The sequence below is a fragment of the Sphaeramia orbicularis genome, chromosome 24 (genome assembly GCF_902148855.1).
Source record: "Sphaeramia orbicularis chromosome 24, fSphaOr1.1, whole genome shotgun sequence".
NCBI classification, from domain to species: domain Eukaryota; kingdom Metazoa; phylum Chordata; class Actinopteri; order Kurtiformes; family Apogonidae; genus Sphaeramia; species Sphaeramia orbicularis.
Genome location: NC_043979.1, coordinates 16,427,584 through 16,454,366, shown reverse-complemented (window position 1 = coordinate 16,454,366; position 26,783 = coordinate 16,427,584). Strand labels below are relative to the sequence as shown.

The 26,783-nt window shown below is 38.9% G+C and overlaps 1 protein-coding gene across 1 annotated transcript in view; it reads left to right on the top strand.

The window, feature by feature from the left end:
- phip (PHIP subunit of CUL4-Ring ligase complex) overlaps positions 1–26,783 on the top strand; it is a 78,264-nt gene continuing 51,481 nt past the window's right edge. The window contains exons 1-17 of the mRNA XM_030129281.1: positions 1–40; positions 153–211; positions 297–326; positions 478–537; positions 4,073–4,223; positions 5,011–5,109; positions 5,515–5,675; positions 11,980–12,201; positions 12,443–12,543; positions 14,114–14,184; positions 14,864–14,964; positions 17,926–17,966; positions 18,475–18,573; positions 21,333–21,489; positions 21,593–21,727; positions 25,350–25,478; positions 25,652–25,877. Of these exons, the coding sequence (XP_029985141.1) occupies positions 1–40; positions 153–211; positions 297–326; positions 478–537; positions 4,073–4,223; positions 5,011–5,109; positions 5,515–5,675; positions 11,980–12,201; positions 12,443–12,543; positions 14,114–14,184; positions 14,864–14,964; positions 17,926–17,966; positions 18,475–18,573; positions 21,333–21,489; positions 21,593–21,727; positions 25,350–25,478; positions 25,652–25,877 (1,882 nt within the window). The remainder of the gene's footprint in view (positions 41–152; positions 212–296; positions 327–477; positions 538–4,072; positions 4,224–5,010; positions 5,110–5,514; positions 5,676–11,979; positions 12,202–12,442; positions 12,544–14,113; positions 14,185–14,863; positions 14,965–17,925; positions 17,967–18,474; positions 18,574–21,332; positions 21,490–21,592; positions 21,728–25,349; positions 25,479–25,651; positions 25,878–26,783) is intronic.

Below are 26,783 nucleotides of genomic sequence, written 5' to 3'. Positions count from 1 at the left end.
ATGGCTTCAGACAGTACACACATCGCGCAGTTGACTTCTGGTGAGTAAAGGAGATCGGAAAATGTGTCATGGTTGTTTTAATATCCCCCAATTTCCTCGGTGCCCTTTTCTAACGCAGCTCCCGTCCTCTTCTCCCCCTCCAACCACACCAGAACTGTACTTCCTAATAGCCCGATTTCTAGAAGCTGGACCGTGTCAAAAAGCAGCCGAGGTTGGTGTTTTTGTATTTTAGGACAATTTATAATCTATCCGAAATTGTCATGGAGTGTAATTTTGCGTTTTTATCCTATTTTCAGACCCTGATAAGGGAGGTGGAGGAGAAGGAGGTAAGCAGTCAGCAGCACGAGAGAGATGCTTGTGTGTGCACTGTACTTTGTGATGTTGCTTTTAGTCTGATTTCTCATGCACTGTTTTAAAACATCACTTGATACATTTAGGAACTGGATGATCACAATCCGCACTATTTTTCTATCTCAGCTTCTACCCAAAAGACTGGACTGGACAGGGCAGGAACACCCCGGGACGTACGAAAATTTGGTAAGGGAGCTCTATAACTGAGGAAAAAGTTTTTAGAGAGCAAAATAAAAATTGAATTTCCCGCAATTTTTAAATCAGGTGGTAAAGAAAAAACTGTACAAGGACTTTGCAGGGCGAGCTGGTTGCAAATCGGGCTCGTTCTGGGGTATTAAGGAGTCGGGTCCCAACCTCCTGTGCACCGGGTTGTGTGAGTTTGGTGCCATGCATGTCCAAAAGGTTTGAATAGTTGTTGGAAAAATGTGTGTGAAATGTTGATACGTCATGAGTGTTGTGGTGTAGGAGCGCCAGGATCCGGAGGAGGGACTCCCTGCGCCACAAGTCAGAGAGAGATGGAGGCGCTCTTGTCCTGCAAGAACCATAATTTGTGTGCATGGGTTGAAAACACACAGGGGGCAAGAGTTAGAAAACAGGACTTTTTGGAGGAGAATATAAAGAGTATATTCAGTAAAGCCGGACTTCCAGCTTCTATTCGAGTCGAGGCTGCTTCCTTGGTGTTGTGGAGTGCAGTGTTTTTTTAAATTTTATTTTTATTTATTTATTTTTTTATTTTGTGAGGGGGGATTGTGGCTCAGCTGCTCGGATGGAAGAGGGAGATCACTTTATGTGAAGATGCGAGGTAATGTTGAGCTGATATCTTATTATCGCTCAATTAATTGACGCGCTAATTGTCATGTAAACAAACAGGACTCGCCTGAAAGCGTCGTTTAGGCATGGGGGCGTGGAAGGAATTAATCATGGCTTACATATTTAGTCCTTTTTACCAGTCTGTCGGTTTACTGTGCATCCCAATTTTTTTTTTTTTATATGTGTTATTAGTTGCATTTTAGTGATATTTTATAAACAATGACCTATGGCCTGTATAATTTTCTAAGCCCTACATGGGTGCGTTTGTCCTCCTGTGTGCGCACGGCTGAACACTGAACACTAGTCCGCATGAGGTGGAGATTGAACTGCGCGTAAAACTACACGTTTAAGATATTATTGACAGTGTCGTTGTGCTTGCCTGTGTTTTTTTTTTTTTTTTTTTTTTTTTCCTCTCTTCCTGCTTGGCTCACTCGTCTCTCCATTCCTCCTCCTCCTCCCATCCCCGGCCGTTCAGCCTGCCTCCTGTCTTTTGTGCATAATTTCCTCTATTTAAAAAAAATACTGCGGGTTTTTTTTTTAATTATTAGACCAAATAGATAGCGTGTCTTAAGGAGCATGGACGGCGCATTCCGGTTGCATTTGTTTTGGGCAAAGGACTGTGCCTTACGGAAGGAGGGGGTGGGCTGCTATGAGGAATCAACGTTGTCTTAAATGATATTGTAATAATTAACCATATTAATTGTGGTTAATTAATTAAGATTGATAATTAGATATTATCCAGCTTTTTTTTTTTTTTTTTTTTTTTTACATTTGCATTCCACAAATACATCTCACAATGAATTTGACTTATTTTAAGTAAAAATAGATAGATTTTCGTCTTTATCACCTTTAATGTAGAATGTACAAAAAAAGAAGATTTTTCATTTTCCATTTTTTTTTTTTGTAAATATCATAGCATGGCGTTGTATTTCACTCGTAGTACTGCAATTTTACATAGATTAATACTTGAAATGGATGATATTAATAGATTTTAGGACAGTTTTTTTTATTAAGTATAAGGTGGAAACTTACAGTGATGTGTGCAGGATTAGATAATAGTATTAGATGTAGTCCCATTTTTTGCATTTAAATTCAACAAACACATCACACACTAAATGTGACCTATTTTTTTAGTGTGAATTGACACATTTTTTTTTAATCATTATCACCTTCAAAGTAGAATTTTCGAAAAAAGCCAATTTTTCATTTTCCATTTATGATCAGTGAGAATGTTGCAGCATGGCGTTGTATTTCACTCATAATGCATAATACATAAATAGATGATATTAATAGATTTTTGGACAGCGTATTCAAGTATAAGGTGGAAACTTGCAGTGATGTGTGCAGGAGCCATGTGCTCTCTTCTGGTGGTGGTGATGAGGGAGTATTATCCATTACCCTTTAGAAGCACACAGAATGGAGCAAATTGTTATTACGTAGCACTCTTGTTGGATGGTGTGTGTCTGTGTGTGTGTTCTTCGTGACTTGGTGTGCACCTGAGGGGGGCATGTGTGCTCACATGTGTAGTCTTGCCAAGTGCTTAGAAACACTGATCACGTCTCTGAACCAGCAATGATGTTGAAAGCAATTAAGGGGTCATTAATTGTGTGTGTGTGTGTGAGAGAGAGAGATGTAAATGTTGGTGTCAGTGTTGCAAGCCCAGATAAAGGAATGGTGAAAATGTCTGTGTGTGTGAGTGGAATAATTGTTTAATTTCAGGCTTATTTGATCCTGTTCAGACATTTAAATCAGATGTGGCTGAAACAAAGCTGATTACCGCATGTCTGGAAATTAAAAAAAAAAAAAAAAAAAAAAGCAAAGTAGTCTGCATCCTGAAATAAACGTACAGCCGCTGTATTTATCTGTCATCCTGCGGTGGATAGTCACTCAGGCGTGTGTGTTTCTTCAGAAGTAGGCCATGCAGGAGTGTCCCCATGTGTCAGTGGAACGAGAGACACACTGTGTTTATAACGGTGTGGGTTTCATGCTGCTCTGGGTTGCATGCCACGCCCCCCCTCTGCTCTCTCTGTTGTTGCTGTGATCAGTATTCCAGCTGAATTCTGACTCTAATGTTGCTGCAGTCGTTCTATTTTCTGTCTGTGATTGAAATATGTAATCATTTGTAATTCTGTGTCAATGCTCATCGTGCCTTTAATGCGGGGATCGTGAGTGTTTGACACAAAAGTAGGCCATCGTTTGGATGTTTTTCCCTCTGTAGTAAGTAGTACGTGGATATATCTCTGGTGAGAAATCCTCTCAAACCCACAGGTAACAGTTACACTATAACAGTACGGTTTCCCATCTAAATTGACCTTCTTTATTCTATTTTTTATTTGTGCATAAGAATCTAAATTGAAATCGACTCGAAGCTGAAAACTAACCAATTTGTCTTGCTCAGAAATCCTTAACCATTCAATTATTTTGCCTGACAGTGTTTTTTTTTTTTTTCTGAATGCATTAAAATCATCTGAAAATGCGTGAGAAGATAACCTGATCAATTCCTGCATGATCTAATATATAATACCGCATGAATCTATAAGGAGGTTTTTTCTCTGACTTTCATCATGGCAGCTGCTGAACGAGCAGCGAAAACTGTAGATTTGGTGTGTTTGATGTCTTAATATGATGTCTATACTCTTTTGTGGTTATAATACACTGTTTCCCATAAAGTTGGAATAAAATATTTTTAATGCTTCTCATGAAATGACTGTGACAGTGTGATTTATTCTCGATAGGTAAAGTGTAACTGGGACTCAGTATGTGATCATTGCACGTGGTTAAAGGTGATTACTGACGTGTATAAATAGGAATAAAAGGAGGAATGTGTCTGAAAACAAAATGATTCCAACTTTCTGTGCGACAGTGTGTTTATTCAAACCGAGGTAACTATGCAGTTTATTTCTGGTTTCAGGTGAAGCTTTATCGACACATCAGCCCAGACCACCTGCTGCAGGTCTGCACCAGAGTTTGTCCACTGCTGGAGCGGGAGGTCGCCGCCAGTGTGCCCGGGCTCACCAGTCTGCTGGGGGCCGGCAGGCAGAATCTCCTACGCACCAACAAAAGTAAGTGGTTGCAAATACATGATACATATATGGACAAAAGTATTGGGACACGTTGAATTCAGGTGTTTCTTTCCTAAGAGGGGTCTGGGATACAAAACAGTAATGACAAATGTTATATGTAGTTTTATATTGTGATAAATATCATTGTGTTGTATTGATTAGTTTGGTTTAAATTGTTATCTTTGTTTCCAAAATGCCTCAGAGCTGGTTTTTACTTAATTTCTCTCAACATTGATTTTTTTTTTATTTTATTTTATCCATGACTGTGATTTTAAATGTTCTACCCCTAAACTTCTAAAATATTTTTCATGCTCTGACTGTAAATAATCATTTTCTATCACAACTAACCATCTACTTTCTTCACATCTCCCATTAAACTCATGCTGATTTGATATATAAACGTCAATCAAGAAACAATTTAAACGGAACTAACCAATGCAATGCAATGATATTTATCATTATATAAAGCTACATTTTGACATTTGTCATTATTGTTTTGTATCCCAAACCCCTGTTAGAAAAGAAACACCTAAATTAGACATGTTCCAATACTTTTGTCCATATAATGTATAAACTACTCTAAATTTTGTTTGTGGAGGCTAACATGCCTTGTACTTCATGTTTTTTTATGCTTATGCTAATGTGAACGTATGCATAAAGAACAGCTTGTTAAATATGCTGAACCTGTGTAATATTCATTCATTCATTTTCTGAGCCCCATAGTCCTCCAGAGGGTATTTAATGTGTTTTTATAAACCTCCGTTATGTTTCTTTTTCCTCTCTGCAGGTTGCAAGCATGTTGTGTGGAAGGGCTCAGCGCTGGCTGCTCTTCACTGTGGACGACCTCCGGAGCCGCCAATTATCTATGGGAGCCCACCGAATATTGGTAAAGCTAAGTTAGATTTTGCTTATGAGTGAAGGGAAGAATGTCTGAATAAACTCACCACACTGTCAATCATTCTAACTGCTCTGGATATTTAATGTCTGGGTAACTGAGCTAAATTCTGAAGTAATCTCTGTGAAACACATGAAACAGTGATGTGGAGCTATGGGTGCCTCTGGAGTGAGAACCAGCCTGTGATTGCTTTGCTTGCCAAGTTTCCAGCAAGCAGCAGCGTTTGACAGTAGACTGATTATTCATTTGAATAAGGATCACGCTGCATTTCCCTGCGTAAGGGATAAACAACCTTTTGACCTCTGTTTATTTCCCTTAAAATCTCCCATTTAATCAGTGACTTTTCACTGGAAGCTGTTTACTCTTAAATGATACAAATCGTTTCTTGTTACGCAGTGGAGACGAGCCACAGCCGCCGACTCAATGGCTCCTACCGCCTGCGGCAGTTGGTGCCTACAGCCGTGTACCTGCACATGAAGATGCACAAGAGGATCCTGGGACACCTGTCGTCTGTGTACTGTGTCACCTTTGACAGGACGGGGCGACGCATCTTCACGGTAAGGCTGCTGGGTTTGCTAGTATGTTGTGGCATGTGTCAAATAGAGGTAGACCAATATATATCGGGATGATGAATTGATTTTTAGCAATATCGGCCATCAGCCTTACTTTTTTTTTTTTTGGAAGCCGATATTGGATCCATACTAAAAATATTATAAGATATTTGATCAGGCACCTGTGTGGGCAGCACTTGAAGTTCAATAAATGTTAAAAGAGTACTATGTGTACGCGTATTTATAATTTCATTTATATTGCTGTATAAAAATTTTAATTATCTGAGTGTTTCAATTGTATTTTATGGTCAATGTGCTTTAAAAAAAAAATCAGCCTTCAATATCGGCTTCAAAAATCGGCTGTAGATGTCAGCCATCAGCAGAAGAAAAATGAAGAATTAATGACTTTTTCAGTAAAATGTATCATTAACTGAACATAAACCAAGCATCTCCATTTACTGTCATTGATCAAACCCCATGGGTTTTACCGGTGAATCACTGTTGTAGAAGATGACAGTGTTTCACCTTCACTATGGAGCCTCTGAATGTACAAATGGGTCATATCTGATGACCATGAAAAGATGACAGACTGCATTTTACACCAATTATTTACATGTATTGATAGGATTAGTGGATCAACAGGTATTAAACACTTTAGATCAGTAGATGGTTTTGGTCAGTGGTTGATGTTTGGGTCTTTATGGGTTAAAGCTGCAGTGCTTAATAGGGTTTTAGTGTCATTGGGCAAAAATTCCACAATTCCCTTTTCCCATATTGTAATCCCAGTGATCTGAGAGGATGTGAGTGTTCTGTGTCTACTTCCTCTGTTTTCATTTCATTGATTTTCTGAACCGCTTAGTCCTCAAGAGATTTGGGGGGATGCTGGAGCCTGTCCCAGCCACCAGTGGGACGGCACAGGGGTACAGCCTGGACGTGTTGCCACTTCATCTCAGGGCTGATATAGATAAACAACCATTCACTCTCACATTTAGACTGAATAATTAACCTATGAAGGTGCATGTGCCCACACAGAGAAGCCCACACTGGGATCAAACCCACGGCTGTCTTGCTGTGAAGGGACAGCACTAAGCTTCTGTTTTCAGGCTGTCGAAAATCAGAAACTATCATGCCCAGATTTTGTCTAATCACAGGAATTTTTAGACAGGTGGGTGGGTTAAATATGTGAGTGACAGCTGTAGTCACCAATTACTGATCACAATCAGGCAGAAGCGACTCGGACTTGATCCTACAGCTCTACTCTGTAGCTCAACATGGAAGCTTGAAAAAGTGGCTTAAATTTTCTGTAAAAATCCATGAAGTAATGTCAGGTAGATCTGTATTTATATTTAGTCTTTTGATTCACACTGAGAGGAGAGAGCTGCAGAAGGAATGTGTCTATTTTCGGTATCTGATGTTTTTTTTCTTTCTGATTTTGGTTCCTGCAGTTTTAATGTAGGATTGATCTAAATTAAAGCTGGGGGCCTTTTGGTGTCTTCCCCATGTCTATCGGGGTTTTCTCTGCATTCTCAAACTCCCAAGTGTCTCTTGGTGTGAATGTAAGACTGTAAGAGAGTCAGTTATCTGATGAACTGGTGATTTGTCAAAGACTAAACCCTGCCCTCACCCAGGGTCAGGTGGGATGGGCTCCAGCCCCCGTGTGACCTTATAATGAGTAATATGGTCATAGAAACGAGTACAGCATTAATATATAGATGAAAGTTATGTGTGATCCCTACAGTGAGTAATTTGGTTAACCTGGCACAGGGAGGCTTATTCAGTTTGCGTCTGAACACCCATATGAGTGCGGTTGTGTCGTCATGAGAGGCTGCTCCAGGTCAGAACACTGAACTCACCGCTGAGTGATTGCTGTTGAGCTGGTGGTAATATTTAGGAAAAAATACTCAGAAAGTATTGGAATTTCTTTGAACATTGGAACATAATGCTGCTGTCATCAACAGTTCCATCTGAATGTTTTTCTGTCATTTTCATACACTGGTCCATATAATGTTTTGACGTTTGTGTTTACAAACCTAAACCATAGAGTCAAGGAGCTGTATAAAGTTGATTAATGTGTGTAAAGGCTTTCTGTAATTACTTCATAGAAATTAATGAGTTATTTTGACAACCATGGTAATTTTACATCACAGTAACCATGTGTCATGATATTGTAACTCCTCTCTAAATTAAATTAAGAAATGGTTTGATACCCTTATATTCGGAACTACTAATAAAAACATCTTCCTCATATCACAAACACTGATGACAGTAAAACTACCATTCTTTACAGATTCAGTAGAATCAATAAGAACAATAATTTAAAGTGTTGCATGTCTTCATTGTCATGTTTTGTTGTCTTTTTCTTTTATTGCGGTGGTTGGCAGAATAAACTTATGGGTGTGTAAATCCCACCAACTGTCGCTCTCACTTCGTGTGACAACTTATCAGTCCTGCCCAAATCATGTTACCATGTGAGGCTGTTGGATTCATAAAGTCACATGGGAACCATGAATGTTACCTCCTTTGTAGAGGTTTATAATGTACGTCTGCTGGTATCACACAGCTGGTGACATAATTGGAGCGATGTTGGAATGTTCCATATTAGATCTAGTTCAGACTGATTTTAAGGACATTGTTGTTCTATTGTGTATTTGTTTTGAGTACTCCGTCTTTACAAGTTGTCTTTTTCACTCCAAGCATGTGCTTTTTCCTGTTGTGTTTTCAGGAAGTAATTACTGTTACCTTACTTTATTGCGTTGGGACTCTTTTACTCACAAATACAACATGTGGTTTGTCGGAGGGTAAAAGCCCCAGGAGCGTACTGATAAAACTCAGCTCATATCAAGGGACTTTCAGAAAAGGAAGAAAGGAATTCCCAAAAGAGGGAAGTTGACCTTTGCCCTCTGGATGACTCTTGTGTACACACGCCACAGTAGCTTCTTCTAGCGTGTTGCTGCGTCAGAGGTACGACGCAGCTAATGTGTTAAATATTGAACTTCCAATGAGATAATGTTGGTTTAATGTTTCCGTCCCTCTGTTTAGTTTCCAGAGTCAAACACTGCCTGCTGCTCTACACCATTTTCAGCTTTCACTTCTTAAATCTCTAAAAATGGCTGGCTGCTGGGGGAGGGTGGGAGTAGAGGGGGGGTTAGATAGACTCTCGCTGTCTCTCTTTTCCCGTTATCTCTCTTTCTACCGTTCCAACACTCGCCTCTCTCCCTCTCTCCGTCTCCCTCATCCTGCGCTGCCCCTCCTTTGTTCCTTCCCCCCTCCCTCTCCTTTTGCTATTTCTCATCATAACTGGAGAAAATGTTTCCTCTGAGGCGCTGGCTAAGTGCCAGAATTAAAATTCATTCTCGGTCTCCCTCACTTTCTCCTCCTTTTTTTCCCTATGCACTCGTTTTTTTTCTCTCTTTCTCTCTCTCTCTCTCTTACTGTCTCCTTTCATCACAAGATCATTTTTATTTATATATTTTTTGTTATTTTTGGATCTCTTCTTGTCCTTTTACTCAGGTTTGCTGCAGTGGCAGGCAGGATTGATTGACTATTGAATGTTTTACTTGGGATAAATAGTCACAGGACAATACACTGTGATCGCTGAGGGTCAATAGGCAGGTGCATGTAGGTTTGTTGAAGCAATTGATTGGCAAATCGCCATATTGATTTGTATAATATAGCTTCAGAAATGGCTCGGAGCTCATTATCACAGCCATTGGGAAGCACAAATTAGACCAAGCGGGTATGGAGTGTGACAGTGGCTAAAATAAATTGTCATCAGAAGGGAAACTTTGTGTCAAGTCTCTGGCTTTTCTAAACCCTAGACCATTATTTTTCATCCGTTTTGGCTCACAGTTGTAATTTGTCCTTGGGCTTTTTTTTTTTTTCATCGCTAAGAGAGCATTTCCTGTCTTGATCAGTCCGCACAGAAACAGCTACAGTGAAGACTCCGCTCAATTGCTGATGATGATGATTATGATTTATTCAAAGGACAGAGGGGTGGTGTTTTCATCTCGCATTTCCTCTAAAATCTATGCTGATGCAGATAGCGTAGCCTGTCTTATAAAATGCCTTGCAGAGATAAAAGGGAGAGATGTTTGGACATGTTCTCTGACAAACTACCTGTAATGAAATCAGATATTTAATGTGCCAGAAAAGATTGATTTTAATTAATGTGCTTGTAATACTAGCCATGTATATAATCTTGCATCCCTTAGGCTGTACTCTTTGTCATCGCTACTTTAATCGTCCAAAAGCATTGAAACATTTAAGTCACACTGAGTTTTAGTGTCTTGATTCTGGCTACCTGTTGCTTTTGAAAATTAATTCAAGATCGTAATCACGGCACAGATGGGTTTGGCACTGTGTGTTGAGCGCTTTAACCCGTTACAAGGTGGACAACAGCCAGAAATTCTCCTTTGGGTCCCTGGGGCTCCTTTCCTGTGTCGATAAAACATCTTAATTGTCCCTTTACTGATTTATCGTTTTATTGTTTGTTCTATTTTGATGTTTTACTTTTGTGTCTTTGATTTCTTTTTTTGTCATTTCCTATCATGATAAACTGTGCAACTAAGAGGGCTTTAGTGGTCCGCCGAAATTGCCTTTTGGCTGCAGTTTTTGTCAAAATGAGACATCTTGCAAAGCTTCAGCCAGGATCCATCAGTGTTTCTCTACAGTCTGAGATTACTCTATTTTCTTCGGTGCACTTGCACTTGCTGTTGGATTTTATTAGCGAGGAGTACTCACGGAGCAGGCCGGCCTATCTCACAGCACTGTGAAAAATCTCATGTCATCTCAGTCCTGACCTGTCTGGGTAGTGACTTACTTAGTGGGTTTGTTTTTCCATTAAACGCCATTTGTTCCACTCACCTGAACACTCAACACTCTCGCTGGAAGTTATCTATACAGTCTGTGGAATAATTAAGCAAAGCTAATAGTTTCAGGAAGTGTTTACATGTCTAAGCTAATGAGATTTATTAATAACACAAGGGGCCATTTGTTAAATAACAGGCTGAAACACATCTAAACACTGTCAGTTAATATTGTTAGTATTAGTTGTATTATTAAATCTGTTTGATTAAGTTCTGTTGTATTTTTTGAGGAACCTCGTTTCTTTTTCTCTGTGTATCCCCATTTTCTGTCTAAGGATTTGATGTGCCCAGATACATTTGAACTAGACTTTCACTGATTAATTGGCCATGCTCAGAAATTGGCAGATTTTCACATGATCGGACATGACCTGCGACCGGCCGGACAGTCTGAAATTGACCCATTTTGAGTGTAGGGCAAATTCCTGCCGCGCTGCATAGCCAGACCCGGGGCCGGTTCCAGATAGTCATATATGAGGTGGCAATCAGGAATGTGAAGGGGGCACATGTTGCCGATGGAGGGGGCAATGGGGGTCCTTGCCGTATGTACCTCACACCAAGTGCACACACACCATGCGACTGTACAAAGTGAAAGTGAAACCGGCCAGACCTAGGATAATTATCGTATTTGTACAATAATTTTACCTTCTGTACGATGTATGGTCAAAAATTCCATAATGTACCATAATGTAATTTGACCTCTTCATTACACGACTAAATTAATTAATTACCAAACACAAACAGGATACGGATCCTTCGCATAGTGCTGCACTTGTTTTTATTCATCCTCTCACATGCCTCTCTACTCGTGAGGCAGGACCTTGATTCAGCCCAAAGCTTGTAGAAGTTGTGAATTTATAACTGGTGCTCTGGTCAGTTCAGTGCAGGGGTTCATCCTGTGCTCCACGTATGTAGAGACACTTGCTTTTTTCCAAGGTTGTGTTAGGTTATTTAAAAGTAGAACTGGGTTGCAGCGTGTAATATGTATGGTCTATGATAATGTGTTACTAAAGCAGATGGTCTGAGCCATGTCAGAATAAAAGTTGGGTGTGTATGATAATTTACCTTCGAATATGATAATTTCCAACTGCTGGTATGATACGGGACTCACTAAAAACCAAGCATTTCAATCAATGCACCTGTTTCCGTACAGAAAACCTGGCACCTTTTTGCACACTTTCCTTTTATTTTTAAAACAAATGTTCTAAAGGGAAAGTTACATTCGAATGTCTTGTATGTTGTGTTTGGATAAAATGAGATTGGAATCGGCCGCCTAAGCACCCTGCAAATCGGGATCGGCCCAAAAAATTGTAATCGGTCTAAATGTAAAGTCTAATTTGAACTGACATGTTTCATTTGTGGTCAAAGAGGGCTGACTTCATATGTTGTAAAAAAAAAAAAAAAAAGACACAACCTATAACCGTATTTACTGAATTGTCCTTTCCCAGGGTTCGGACGACTGCCTGGTGAAGATCTGGGGAACAGATGATGGACGTCTGCTGGCGACGCTGCGCGGCCATGCTGCTGAGATCTCCGACATGGCAGTGAGCTACGAGAACACGATGATCGCCGCTGGGTCCTGTGACAAAACCATCCGAGTGTGGTGCTTACAGACCTGTGCCCCTTTGGCTGTCCTGGAGGGACATGCTGCATCCATCACCTCGCTTCAGGTTTGTCTAGTGGTATTTTGTTTATCCAGGGAAATGTCATTTAAAGACCATTAATAGTGTTTTTAATCCTTCACAACAGGCTAATGTGTTTGTCAGATTCAATGGGGTCTTGGAGAAACCTTCCGGGTGCTTCTTATTGATCTTTTTAAGCAGATGTGGTATAATTTTCTGTTGCAGTCTTAATGACCTGATTTGATTGCTGCTCATACTTCCTATAACCTGTTATTGGTTGTGTTTGCAGTTTTCACCCCTTTGTAGCGGCTCCAAGCGCTACCTATCCTCCACTGGAGCTGATGGTACCATCTGCTTCTGGCAGTGGGATGCACGCACTCTCAAGTTTGGGTGAGAAACACAGACTCAGCTCATACAACACACAGATAAAGCCTTTATCATCTGAGGTGCTTGCAGAGCTTGTTCGGAGCTGGTGTCTAATTTCAAACCAGTTTTGACTGCCAAAGACCCAGATTTTGGTCATGAAACTGATTTTAGAGCAGCACAAACACTTTGATGGTCGATAACGGTTTCCATCAGGGGCAGGGGGTGTCATTATCTTGACAAGCAAGATCAACTTAAACATTGTGACATCCATTTTTTTTAAAGAGCTAGAGTAGTATCATATGAGCTTAATCCAAAACAGAAAAACCAGAGCTTCAGTATGGATGTGAAATCAAAGCAGCTGGGTGTCTGTGGAGGAGACAAGCTGTCTCCATGCGATGCAACATAATAAGATGCAATATGCATTTAAGAAGGACTTGTTTAGATAAGGCTGTTCTAGGTGCAGTACTTATGATTGTTGTTGATGTTGATGCTGTACCGCCAGGTGCTAACTGGTGACTAATGGGTTTGGCTAGTAGGACGGCATGTGTCTGAAAAAGTCTGAGTAACTTTTCAGTTAGATTTATCTTTACAAATTGACCAATCAAAACGCCTACATCCACACCTGAAACATCTCCATAAATCAACAACAACAGTATTTTGTATATTGTAACTTGCAATTAACCTGCTTTATAATATTAGCTAACATCAGCATCCGTATGTCTAACATCGCCATTGGCTCACCGTCCAGTTTTTAAAGAAATATTACACAGTGGTGTAATGACGTGGCTTTAAGAAGTCTGCACGTTGAGCCAGAATGAAAAATTTAGGGTGCAGAATCCACTTTGTTCAGATACTGTGAATGTGTTTGTTAAATATGGCCTAATAAAACTTATTGAGTGGATTTCACCTTTAATTCCATCATATTAAAATATGACTGAAATATTTATTTTAATACATATTATAAATGGTCATGTTATGTTACATCATATTATGTTATGTTCCAGTTATTTAAGAGCCGTTGTTATTTCTCAAACAATGTATAATTTGAACCATTTATTTGACATTGGTCGTAACAAGGTCAGGAGACAGAATGCTAGAGTTGGTCATTATTACTTTCTTTGGATGTCTGCTGAAGTTTTAGCTCATTTCTGAGTTGGAAAAAAGGACATGAATGCTTATAACACATCTGGTGGTGTGGCTCTGTTCCTCAAAACAAGATTACATGGTCTAATGGTCAATCTTTAGAGGACGGTGAAAATACAGAGGAGGAGAAGAGGAAAGCATCACCGCAGCATGAATCTCCCTCCGCAGCATGAATCTCCCTCCGCAGCATTTCCCTCTTATACTCTTTCATATACATTCATGCACTAAAATTGACATAAAGGTCAGTTAATCGGTGTAGATTACTGCAGTTTGCTTTCGATGGTGGTTGCTTTCAGAAATACCTGTGAAAAGATTGGAAATCGTGTCAGCACACAGTTTCCCACCTGAAAAACCTGCACTATACAAACAAATATATTCAGCAGGAAGGGTAGTCCAGCATGTTTTAATATTAACTGTCTATTTTTGCTGCTGTGTGTTTGTACGTATCCAGTCAGAGGCCAAGCAAATTCACAGAGCGCTCCAGACCTGGTGTCCAGATGATCTGTTCTTCTTTCAGTGCAGGTGAGTTCAGAGTCCTGGTTATTTTTTTAATGCATGCTTCAAGACAGCCAGACAGAAAATGGCAAAAGAACTGAAAAAAAGAACAACTAGAAAAGCACTCGGAGAGCACAGACCTCCACCATGGCAGATCAGTGCCCCCCCCCCCCCCCCAATCACCACCAAAATATAAACATTTGTTCCTTGTGCCGGTATCAACATTTCCTGAAATTTTCATCCAAATCCGTCCATAACTTTTTGACTTATCTTGCACACGGACAGATAGACAGACAGACAAACCAACACCGGCAAAAACATAACCTCCTTGGCGGAGGTAATTAGTTCAGATGAGGTGAAGAAACAGTAGCAGTGATGTGGGCCTACTCCACACAGTCAAAATGCATTTGGATTTTGAGGCGTAACAACCTTCAGTGCGTCATAAATGTTTTTAAAATGTACAAAGCTTGCAGACAGACACTTTAAAGGTTACAGCTCGGAAAATTATTCATTTATTACTTGAATCACAATCTTCTTCTAACTGTGATCCCTGATGCGTCTGACTCCTAGAAACAGACTCACTTAAAGTTAAAGAGATGATCATTCACAGAACAAAAACAAGGCACGACTGGATGTGTGTGTGCACAATCTGCTATGTGCGTAATCCTGTGTGTGTGTGTGTGTGTGTGTGTGTGTGTGTGTTCAGGTGGGATGTTCCTGGCGACAGGCAGCACAGATCATATCATCAGGGTTTACTACTTTGGTTCAGGCCAACCGGAGAAGATCTCTGAACTGGAGTCACACACGGTGAGTCAACACACAATCTGATTCTTCTTACATAACAGTTTTGAAGTTACAGAAATGAATAATAGTAAATCACATTTTATACAACAGTAAATCCTCTCACTGTTTATATTGTCTCTTTGCTGTTCTTCTGTGAAATAATGAGAAAACTCAGAAAAGGAGTTTAAGCTGTGGTTCACATCTCTAGAAAGATAATGTGAAGGCTATGATTTACATTTGTTGGTATTTTTTTTGTCAAATATGATGTATTGTTCATATATAAGCCAGCTGCAGTGGAAAGTGATAACAGCAATCCCATCTATCCTGGTTAAAGTAGTGACTATAAGCAGATGACTTTAATAATAATAATAATAATAATGATAATAATAATAATAATAATAATAATAATAATAATAACAATAATAATAATAATGATAATAGTAAAATAGTTTATTTTCTGTATTGCTTATACAGATTAATTGCTAGTTGTACTTTATTTGTGTATTTAAAAGGGAAAGATTTTAGCAAAAGTGCTAATTGATATCTGCAGGTAACAAAAACAACATATTACATGAAAAAGTTAGAAATTCCCCGGTCCTACTTATTCAGGTCTGATACAGATAATAGCTCTCAGATTTTGTGTTCCATACAATACTGACTCTAAACAGTTTCCTTGATTGTATAAGAGAGGCTGCAGTCGTTCTTTTATATGTAAAGGAGCATCACTCCTGACAAGCTGGATTGGTAAAATAGTGAATTATTTATTAAATGGACTTTTGAATGTATTTTTAGAGTTGTAGTAATCATGCACAAGCCACTTAGTAACAATAAAACTTTCATCGTGTGTGTGTTGCACTTTAAAATAAGTCCAAAGTGCTTTTGTTGTTACTCTAAGACAAGGTTTATTTTTTTAAATTTATTTTGCAATGCAGTAATTTAATCAGTTACATACATTATTTTAATTATTGGTTATTATTAGATTTTAGATGTAGAACGCTCCCTTATTGCACACAGTAGGATAATCCAGCGTTTTTATGCTGAGATTTCTAGGAACTATTTAGTACATGTGTATGAAATAATTAATCAGATATGGTCACTATTTATTAAATGTAATTGTGGCATGAGGAGGGTGGCTTCGCAGGGTTAAAGCAACCCTAACCCTAACCCTATGCATATTCATTTTCTGTATCATCACCAGCAGCAGCCATGACTGTTTTGCAGAGTCTGAGTGGATTACACAGTTTAGCATCCCGTTAACTCATTTTGGCAGTTTGTGATGAGCTGAGATTATAATTCCTTGCCTGAATATTACTGTGTTTTCTGTCATGATTTCATTTCCTTGGGTATCTAGTCACAAGTAGACAGGTTACCTTGGAGCAAATCATCTTGGGAGTTAAATAAGAGCATAAAAAACATCCTGTCAAACTCTCGGGTTTAGTTTGGGAAATCTCACCCCAAAAGGCATTTAACAGAAGAATTTTTAGTCATGTTAGGAAGAGCCACAGAAGAGGAATTCCTCCTCCGGTGCTGACAAACAGTGTAATAGTTGTGACACATAATAAATACACCATAAATGTAAACATTTGGAGAATATAGTCAAGTGATGATAAATAGTATTCAGGTACAACCTTTCACCTCCAGCATGTGGATGTAAATAAAAAGGAACAAGCACAGTCACTTCATGGTGTCATATATGATAATACCCTAAATGTAAGAGGACTATTTTATTATTATTCCTGGTATATAGTTATATAAATGAATCCTAGTATATAGTTATACCAGGAATTCTGTCAGTCTATCCGTCTGTTTGTCCACGATTTTATTCATCCCATTCCTCAGAGACTATTCACCTGATTCTTTTCAAATTTCACACTCGTTCTTTATCACTAGTAGAGGTGCAGTGCACAGTTTGATGTCTGAATTTAAATTATGGGATTTTTTTAAATACATTTTTTAAAATTTCAACATAGAAGATTTGTCCAACTGATTTCTCTGACATTATTTTAGTTTAGTTTATTATGTCGAGGACAATCCCAATTACTTAACTGTATCAATAACAGTAAAAAGGGCAGCTTTAGCCAACATGGCTAGTATCCTGCTGTGGTCCCCAGCCTGATGACAATAGGCACCCTAAAAAAAACATTATATTACAGCACATTAATTAAAAAGACATAGTTAAGACAGCTAAGACACAAGGTAAATCAATAAAGATATCCAATTATTTTCAGATTTCACACTCATGGTCTTTACATGGGCCTTTCTCTCAATTTTTGCATATTTTTCCAAAATTTTAAAAGGTTTTTAAAAAGACTGAAAGTTAAACCTCAAAATGAATCAGTGAGCAGGAGGGTATTAGTCAGCTCTGCTTACTTTTTCTATTGTTACTATAAATAACTTCGTTAAACTGGACATGTATAGGAATGAGTCTGTTTCAGGCTTTTTCATCTCATTTCACTATAACCTTCAACAGTACATGCAGTTTCCACTGTACATTTATCTCTTTGTTGGTTTACCATATACATTTTTGCATATGCTATTATGTTTAATTTTGGTTCTCAGATTTAGATTCAGATCCCTTTATTTATCCCCAAGGGGAAATTCAGTTTGCAGACATGGGTCACAGCAAAGGGCAGGACACTTGACACATTCCACAATACACACAGATCCGTTATTGAACAGGACAGCTGAGGAATCCAGCCATAAAGTGCAGCAGTGACAAAGTGCAACAGTAGCAATAAATAGATAAAATAGATTTTAAAACCTAAAAAAAACAACACATGTAAATTAGCAGTGTACACCCTACGCTGTCACTGGCATTTAAAAGCCTGGTTCTGTGTTTTTGATGATTCTCTGTGTTGTTATGGCTTTTCTGATCCATATATGTAGTAGATTTTGATAACTATAAGCCAATTGTACGTGTGTGTAGATAAACGGACTGGAAGAGGAAATGTTTGTTGCTCATTTTCCTATGTTTTTCTCACCTAGGACAAAGTTGACAGCATCCAATTTTCACATTGCAGTGACAGGTAAGTTTGCCTCCGTTGTGTGTGGTTAATTTTATTTTTTTTTGCATGTGCGCTGCTGTTTGTTTTTATGGAACCTCAGGGTGTTGTAATGTGACTTGACGGTGTCAGCAGAAACACAGCCTTTACATACCATTTGATATCTGCTCTAATTCGCCATTGCGCACACACACACACACACACACACACACACACACACAGCCAGACACATACACTTGCACGTCTCATGCACTTGCTGAGTGTTAAATTGTGTATGCCTGTGTGGAGTTTGCAGAAAAACAAGCTCAGCTGTAATTCCCCAGGGTCGCTGTAATCTCGGCAGTGAGTGAGGGAGGTAGAGAGAGAGAGGGATGGAAACGGCGGAGATGGAAAAGTGGGGTCCATGCAATTAGACGTGCACAGATGAAGGCATTGGTTGTCCTGCAGAAAGCCGTTACATGTTTAGGTTTTTTACTGACGGTTTAGCTGCTGCATGAATTTGTGTTCTCTGTTCTTTCTGTGTGTGTTGTAGGTTTGTGAGTGGCAGTAGGGATGGTACAGCACGAATCTGGCAGCTGCAGCCTCAGGGCTGGAGGAGCATTCTGCTGGACATGCAGACCAAATTACCCGGGTATGTGTGTGTATGTGTGTATGTATGTGTATATGGTCTAAGCCTAAGCCTACATTTCCCTCCAGCATGGTTATCCTTAGAGATTAGAGTCAAGTGTCGGAAAGATCCTGCAAAGTGTAATATCTTCTAAATAAAAAAAAGAAAAGAAATGAATCAATCATGTCGGACCATAAACTGAATATAAAGATTCCCTGTTGAAAAATATTCACTGTTTTAAATAAAAGGCATAGAGATTTTCTGTAGTAGCAAAGTGCTTTTCCAGCAGTTATTTACATCTGCATTTATTCAGAACTGACTGAGGTACCTTATAATGTACAGCTCATGAATAATTGATAGTAAAAACAGCACTTTAACACCTGTGGCATTAAGTGTGACACAGTGATTGATTACTCTACTGCCCTCACACAGATTATAGATTTATTTATCACACAGTGAATGAATAGGAATGACACTGACAGACAATTTAAGTCTATACTGCTCTGAGTGAACAGAACAAACAACAGACAACAGTGGTAATACAGCAGCTACCAACTGTAATAACCATGAAAAAAAATGGTAATTGGTTTTTGATAAAGGCACTGGAGCTTAGAATTTATAATAAAGAATAAAAAAAGGCAACTCTCTAGAGCTTATAGCAACAAGATACTGTATATTTACACTGTCTCGAGTGTCAGACTTAACAGAACAGGTGTCAGGCGTCGAACTGCAGGGAGTCTTAAGTCAGGGAATAACACAAGAAAGTAGTGAAATGTTTTACAGATGCAGATGGTGTAAAGTGCACAGTGTATGTATATGTGTATACAGTGATTTTATTTGGCTCTGAAGAGATGCGGTAGTGTTAATAAGAGTGAGAATAAACAAAAATTCTGTGCCTTTAATTCTTCAGATTCCATGGAAAAATGGGTTGTCAGTTTTTATGAATTTTTTATTGTTTTTTTTTTTTTCAAGAATATATTTATTAAATTTTCATTTTTCAAAACAACACAAAACAAAACAGCTCAACACCACAGTCAAAACAAAAACAGAGATTTACAGTCAGCATAGAGACAGATTCCTATCCCATTTATATCTATATAATATGATAAAAAGTCCATTTAAGAGCAGATGAAAGCTCGAGACAGAATTGAGGACACATTTCCTTTAGTGTAGTCCAAGATGGGTTTCCAAATGCGGTTGAATATGAAGCCCGGTGTAGTAGTATATTCTTTCTGGCACATAAATAATCATAAACAAAAATTCTGTGCCTCTAATTCTTTAGATTGCATGGAAAAATGGGTTGTCCGTTTTTATGAAATTTTAACTAACATGTATGGGTCCGATTTAAGCGAAAGTGAACATCAACATGAAAAACGTAAATTTGCACACATTTAATTCAATTCAATTTTATTTGTAGAGCCCTATATCACAACGAGGTTGTCTCACAGGGCTTTACAGAATTAGTTGAATATGAAAATAAACAACAGTCAAAAAAACAGCGGATGAAGGAAATGAGTTAATATCCTGGGCATCCCCCGTCCTTAGACCCTCCTTCTCGGCAAGGAAAAACTCCAAAAACCCAGTGGGAAAAGAGAAACCTAGGGGGGGACCACAGTGAAGGAGAGATCTAGTCCCATAGACGGACCGGCTGTAGATTCACCAGGACTGATGGACGTCCGTTTGCAGATGTAGTTCCTATCTGTGAAGATGCAGCAGGGTGGGGGCACATGAGGGGGTCCATCCAGACAGGTGAGGGTAAGGGAGGAGGTCCGGGGTCACAGGTCAGGACAGGGCACAGTTGAGTCACCTCAGATCCCGTCGTCATTGGGCCCCAGGCAGCTACAACTGAAACAGTAGCCACTCCCCCTGATCGGAGCGGGGAAAAGGGACACGGGGTGAATAGTGACGAGCAGACTAAGTAAAGTAATCTTTTTCAAGGGGGCTCATTTTTTAGCTGAAGATCTCTATTTTATGGAACTGTTATCCTTTTTAAAATACCACTTACACAGTACAGGAAAAGTTCTGAACATTCTTCTAGGCTGCATTAAATTTACAAAAAGACATGCAAAAGACTGTCTTTTACTTGGAGAAATTAAAATTCTGAATGATGAAGTTTGTGAATTCATACACTGGTCACATTTAAAAAGACTCTGTGAACTGTTACCCAGAAATGAGTCTATTTGTAATTTACCTATATCAGTATAGACCACCCCAAGATGTAAATAACACTATGTTAGTATTAAATACATTAAATAAAGCATTGTGATTATATCTGGCTTGTTGTTTTAAAAAATAAGTCAACATTTGGGGTGATGCATACAATGGTAAAGAGTCTTCCAAGTGTTACTATGGCAGCCTGTCCATGTGTTACCACATTCTCATGTCAATAAAACAGAGACTTTTCAATATTTTACTCCAAAATGTATTTTCAGCATAGTTGAACATAATATCTAAAAGGTTTTGTCTTACTTGATATCAGTTTCTGTCGAGAACCGCATGTTTTGAATGTTTGTGTAAAGCTTAAAAATTTGATGTCCGTTTCAAGTCCATGTTTGACCGAGCAGTAATTTGACATTTTTCACCTAAAAATTTTATCTCCCCAAATTTTGTTATACATAATGCTGAAGTGCCTATAAATACCTACTCAAATATGTCTAATACATGCATATGAGTTACTCTGCTGACATGACAGAGACTGTTGAACACCAAATGCGTCCACACTTTATCGGACCCATATGTAAATATTTAAACATAACGTCAGTGTATCAACATCTTTCCTTCAGGAAGTACAATCCACCACCGCTTGAGGACAAAGTGACTAAGTTAAAAGTTACCATGGTAGCGTGGGATCGCCATGACAGCACGGTGATCACAGCAGCCAATAATCTTACACTGAAGGTGTGGAACTCCACGACTGGAAACCTGGTCCACGTTCTGATGGTACGAACACATTAAACAAACCCACATGCAACACAAACTAGTCAGTTTATTTATATTTTTGCATCTTTATTGATGATCTGTTGTCGTGTCTTTTCAATAACAGGGTCATGAGGATGAAGTGTTTGTTTTGGAGCCTCATCCCTTCGATCCAAGAATCCTTTTCTCAGCGGGGCATGATGGGAATTGCATAGTATGGGACCTGGCAAGAGGAGTCAAGATCCGGTCTTATTTTAACATGGTGAGGTTCTTAATCCTTCTCCTCTTTGTCACTCCCTTTCACTTCCTCACTGTTATTCTCTTTCTCATCCTTCGTTGACTTAATTTACAGCGACGCCAGAAATTTCCACATCCCCACATGTGATGTAGGTGTCATGTTTTTTATATGCAGTGATCACTGAAAACATGTACAACAAGTATTTCATGGAGACATCTGGTACAAATTGTGCTTCAATTCATTTCAACTTAATTGTCAGCAGAACTGCACTTAAACACAGTATAATGAGACAAGAATAAGACAAGAGAAAATGTGTGGCTGTGTCTCAGCCAGTTCAGTTAAATCTTATTGTCAGTAACTAAGCAAACAATTACAGCAAATACATTTGAAACAACACATTCTTTCTCTTCATTTTCCCAGTGTCACTGTGTTTCTCACATTCATTTCCTGTCTCCTTCTGTTGTTTTGATTCGAACACTATCTTTGCTCCATTCAGGAATTTTTATCATTAATTGTTTGTAGTGTGGTCAGTAATATCTGGAGTCCAAGAGCTCCTACATCCCTGACATTTGTGTACATAATCATTTTGTACATTATTTACTGTATTTCCTGGTTTGTCTCTCTGGTAACCGTGGACAGCATTTATAAAACTCTCAGAACATGTGAGTCACCCTCTGAGCTGTAACTCCGAGTTGGTCAGTCGGCCAATTCTCAGTGAATAGTGTTAATGAATAACACAAAGTGTGTGAAAGGGCTCAGATTCGGTTTGAAACTTAATGGAGCAAATGATGCAGGAAAGTCCAGTTACACGACCCAAGCCACACTGCTGCGCCCACATATGACATAAGCTACACCCGCAGAATGTGTACAGCACTATCTTTGCAATAAGATGCTCTGTTTAAGATGAAATGCACTGCTTTACTATTTGTACTGCTGAATATAAAGTCACAATGGATGTGTGTTAACCCCACAAATGTAATAAATGTGTTAAAATGTAATAATCATTACTTTTGTGGGGATTTATTAGGTTTGTAGGATGGTAAAAATCTTCCAAAATTGTAATAATTTCCCACAAATGTAATAAATTAATACATCACATACATTTAAGTAATGCATGCATAAATATTCATTCATCTTTCTTATTCTTGCCCTTTGGGTACTTGCCTTTTTAGAATGATCAAATGTAGTTACACCACATGGTACTAATTCCAGATTAATAGGAGTTTGATTACAAATACAAGTGGAGAAACAAAACCAAATGGTCAAAAATGTTGTAAAGGTTTTATTGTAAAAGCTTCAGTATAAACTGGATATTATGTATTCTCATTAAGTATAATAGAAGTCTATGTTTGAACCATGTAAATAAAATATCTGGATAAAATTATGATAATGGAGAGGGTAGGAGCACACTGTGGGAAAATGAGGTGTTATGTTTGTGGTAGGCAACTGTTATTACATTTGTGGTATTATTACGTTAAAAGCTGCACATTTTTATTATGTTTGTGGCTTATTATGTTTGTTGGGAGTTATTACGTTTGTAATATAACATAATAAACAGCAAGTGCAATAAAAATTTGCAGCTTTTAACACAAAAATCCCACAAATGTAATAATTTTCCCACAAACATAATAACATTTATCATATATGTGGTAGGCAAATGTTATTATGTTTTTAGGAAAGTTATTACATTTGTGAGATTATTGTGTTAAAAGCTGCAAATATTTATTACGTTTGTGGTTTATTAGGTTTGTGGGGATTTATTACATTTGTGGGATTAACAGAAGTGTTAACTAGCAAGTAGAAAACAACACTAAACTTTTTTTGCCTTTTTTTACTTAACATCACTAATCAACACTTAGCCAAACAACTTCCTACTTACATTTAAACAGGAAATGATTGTAACTGAGTGTCAGGGTCATCAGTGATGAGCTGTGTTCTGTGTGTGTTCAGTGATTCAGCAAATATCCTTATTAGAATTATCAATTTGAAAAAAACTAATTAATGGCACAATTTGTTGTGTAGTCATTAATTTTGATTAATCACTTTTGTTAAACGGCAGAGTGTCTCAGATCTCTGGTTTGTCTTCGTAAACAGACTTGTTTGAACTCCTCTCCACTCATTGAACAAGGGTATGAGAGTGTAGTAGACTCAATGGGAAAGCAGGCGGCGTAGGAGGGGAAAAAAGTATGAGACAAGAATAAAATGTCATTTCCAGATTATGTCAGACACACCCAGACCTTTGCAAAATGCTTTGGGTATGTTCTAGAGGCTATACATAGCTGGAGCAGGAGCTTCCTCATTTCTGCTCTATGTGTCAACAGGTTTATTAGAGGCAATAAGTTGAATTGGTACCTATATGTGTGTGTGTTCTGCCCAGAGTCCTGTCTCTCAGATAGTGTGAGAAAACAGAAAGTGGAGAGTACAGTGTAACCGCAGTCACATAATTTGTATATTGTTCTGCCCACACATACAGTACAGTGTGATTCTGCTGCTCGCTGAAAGTAGAAAACTCACTACCTGAACACTGACACTCAGAGAACAAAGGTATCGTGTAGAAGCAACAATATAAAAACAGAGCAACTTTGCAACTTTTCTGCTCTTCTTCCTTACGACACTATTTGTTGTGATGCAGTTCTGTCTGAGATGTGAATCTCTGGGCACGGCGCCGTCAACTACACCTGTTGGAATGACTTAAATAACTACAGTCTCCGGTCCCAGGATCTATTATCTCTGAGTTCCAAAAGCCAGAACAGAACTAGGAAAGAAAGCTTTTACATTTTCTGCTTCCACTGCCTGGAGCAACGTACAGAAGGAGATAAAACTGAAGGAACCGGTCTGTTTAAATACATTCAAAGTCATTCTAAATGACTGGGAAAAGGATGAATACAGACGTAGATGTTTTTCTAACTGACTGAGGAAGGATGTTTAAGGAACATTGTTGTTATACTTTTAGTACCTTTTACATTACTGATGGTGTTTTATATGTATGTTCTTAGTTTAGTGATTTATGTATGGTTTTAGAACTGACTTTTATTATGTGTCATATGTATATTTTAGTGTTTATGTGTGGCTGTGATTTCTGTTTTGTGTAACTTCTGCTGCTGTTGTCTTGGCCAGGACACTTAAAAAAGACATTTTTAATCTAAACTTTCCTGGTTAAAAAAGATTAAATTAGAAAAGCACTCGGAGAGTACAGACCTCCGCCGATGCAGATCAGTGCCACCCCCGATCACCACCAAAATTTAATCATTTGTTCCTTGTGCCAGTATCAACATTTCCTGAAATTTTCATCCAAATCCATCCATAACTTTTTGAGTTATCTTGCACACGGACAGATAGACAGACAAACCAACGCTGGCAAAAACATAACCTCCTTGGCGGAGGTAATAAAAAACAAAAAAAACATTGCTTTCTGCCCATAAACTCTCTACAGGAGGCAGTCGAATTTTTTTCTACACATGGATACGTCCCAGTGGCTTATACAAAAGCACATTTGGTTTCATGTTTTGGAGGTTTTTAATGGATTGTCTCCATGTCATGCACCTGCTATGGCATCCTGGAATTCCCTCTGGTCATGTAAGACCCTTAATGTGTGAGAGTCTGTGAGCACATTTACCTATTTTGCCCCCTCTCTCTTTCTGGATAGATCGAAGGCCAAGGGCACGGAGCGTTATTTGACTGCAAATGTAGTCCAGATGGGCAACACTTTGCAGCCACAGACTCTCACGGACACCTGCTCATCTTTGGCTTCGGCTCAAGCAGCAAATACGACAAGGTAAAGCAGCCACAGACTACACAATAATATTTATACACACACCTGCATTTTACAGCAACACACAGATACACATATAAATATCTTTACTATGGTCATTTCAGCCCCTTAAGCTTGTAAATAAATCTTGTATCCTCATTTAAAATTTATAATGTGCTTGTTTGTTTGTGCCTCAGATAGCGGACCAAATGTTCTTTCACACTGACTACCGACCACTGATCCGGGACGCCAACAATTATGTGTTGGACGAGCAGACTCAGCAGGCACCACACCTCATGCCCCCTCCATTCCTGGTGGACGTAGACGGGAACCCCCACCCCCCGAGATACCAGCGCCTGGTACCTGGGAGGGAGGGCTGCAGAGATGAGCAGCTGATCCCACAGATGGGGGTCACATCTTCAGGTACAGAGGCTCAGATAGACTCCGGGGTACGAGTTTAGCGACGTGAACTCGTGTCTCCTCACACATTTTAGAACAGATCTCTGCCTGGAGGTGACGCTGTCGCCCTCTGTTTAATCATCGCCCATCTGTCAAGCTAATCAAAGACACTTTTGTCAAGCTACTGACCTCTATTACTTGACAAGCATGTTATCCCCACTCAAGTGTGCTTAATGAGGGACTAAAATGACAGAAACCACAGTAGTAATGGCAATTAAGGCCATGTCCACACGAAACAACATTTTTTCCTGTCTGATCTTTTTCTTTGTCGTTTTCAAACAGAGTGCTCTGTAAACACTGAGTCGTGTCAGGAAATATCTGCATCCACACAAAACCACTGAAAATGACTGAAAAGGATGTAGTACAAATGCCAGGCCTGTATGTGGCGTTGTAATGCTCTCACAAAAAACGATGAAGAAGACGTGGAGCATGCGCATAAAGCTTAGTTGGTTCTACTGGTTCTGATCCAATATTTCCACAGTAGATCCAAGAGCATGTAGTGAATATTGTTAGCTCTGGTTGTTTGTTGCTCATTGTAATGAAAGAGTAGCCGCAGATTTTGATTCAGTATTTCTAATAAGCTCAGTAGCTGTTGTAGGACGAGCACTGCTCTGTAGTCCGTCATTGTTGTTGTGTAGTGGCATCTTACTTATGAAGTGAAAGGTTAGAAAGGTGGGACTATGGCAATATCCTTTTAGAAAAGTTGCAGTTTGGTCGTACAGATGAAGACGCGACACTGGCATTTTCAAATTTATCCACTCTGGGACCTGGTTTCAAAAAGTTGCAGTTTCAGTAACTGAAAATGCCGGTTTTGTGTAGACAAAGGCCTATCCAATACAAAACTTTTGCGGGTACTGCCGAAACCGTTTT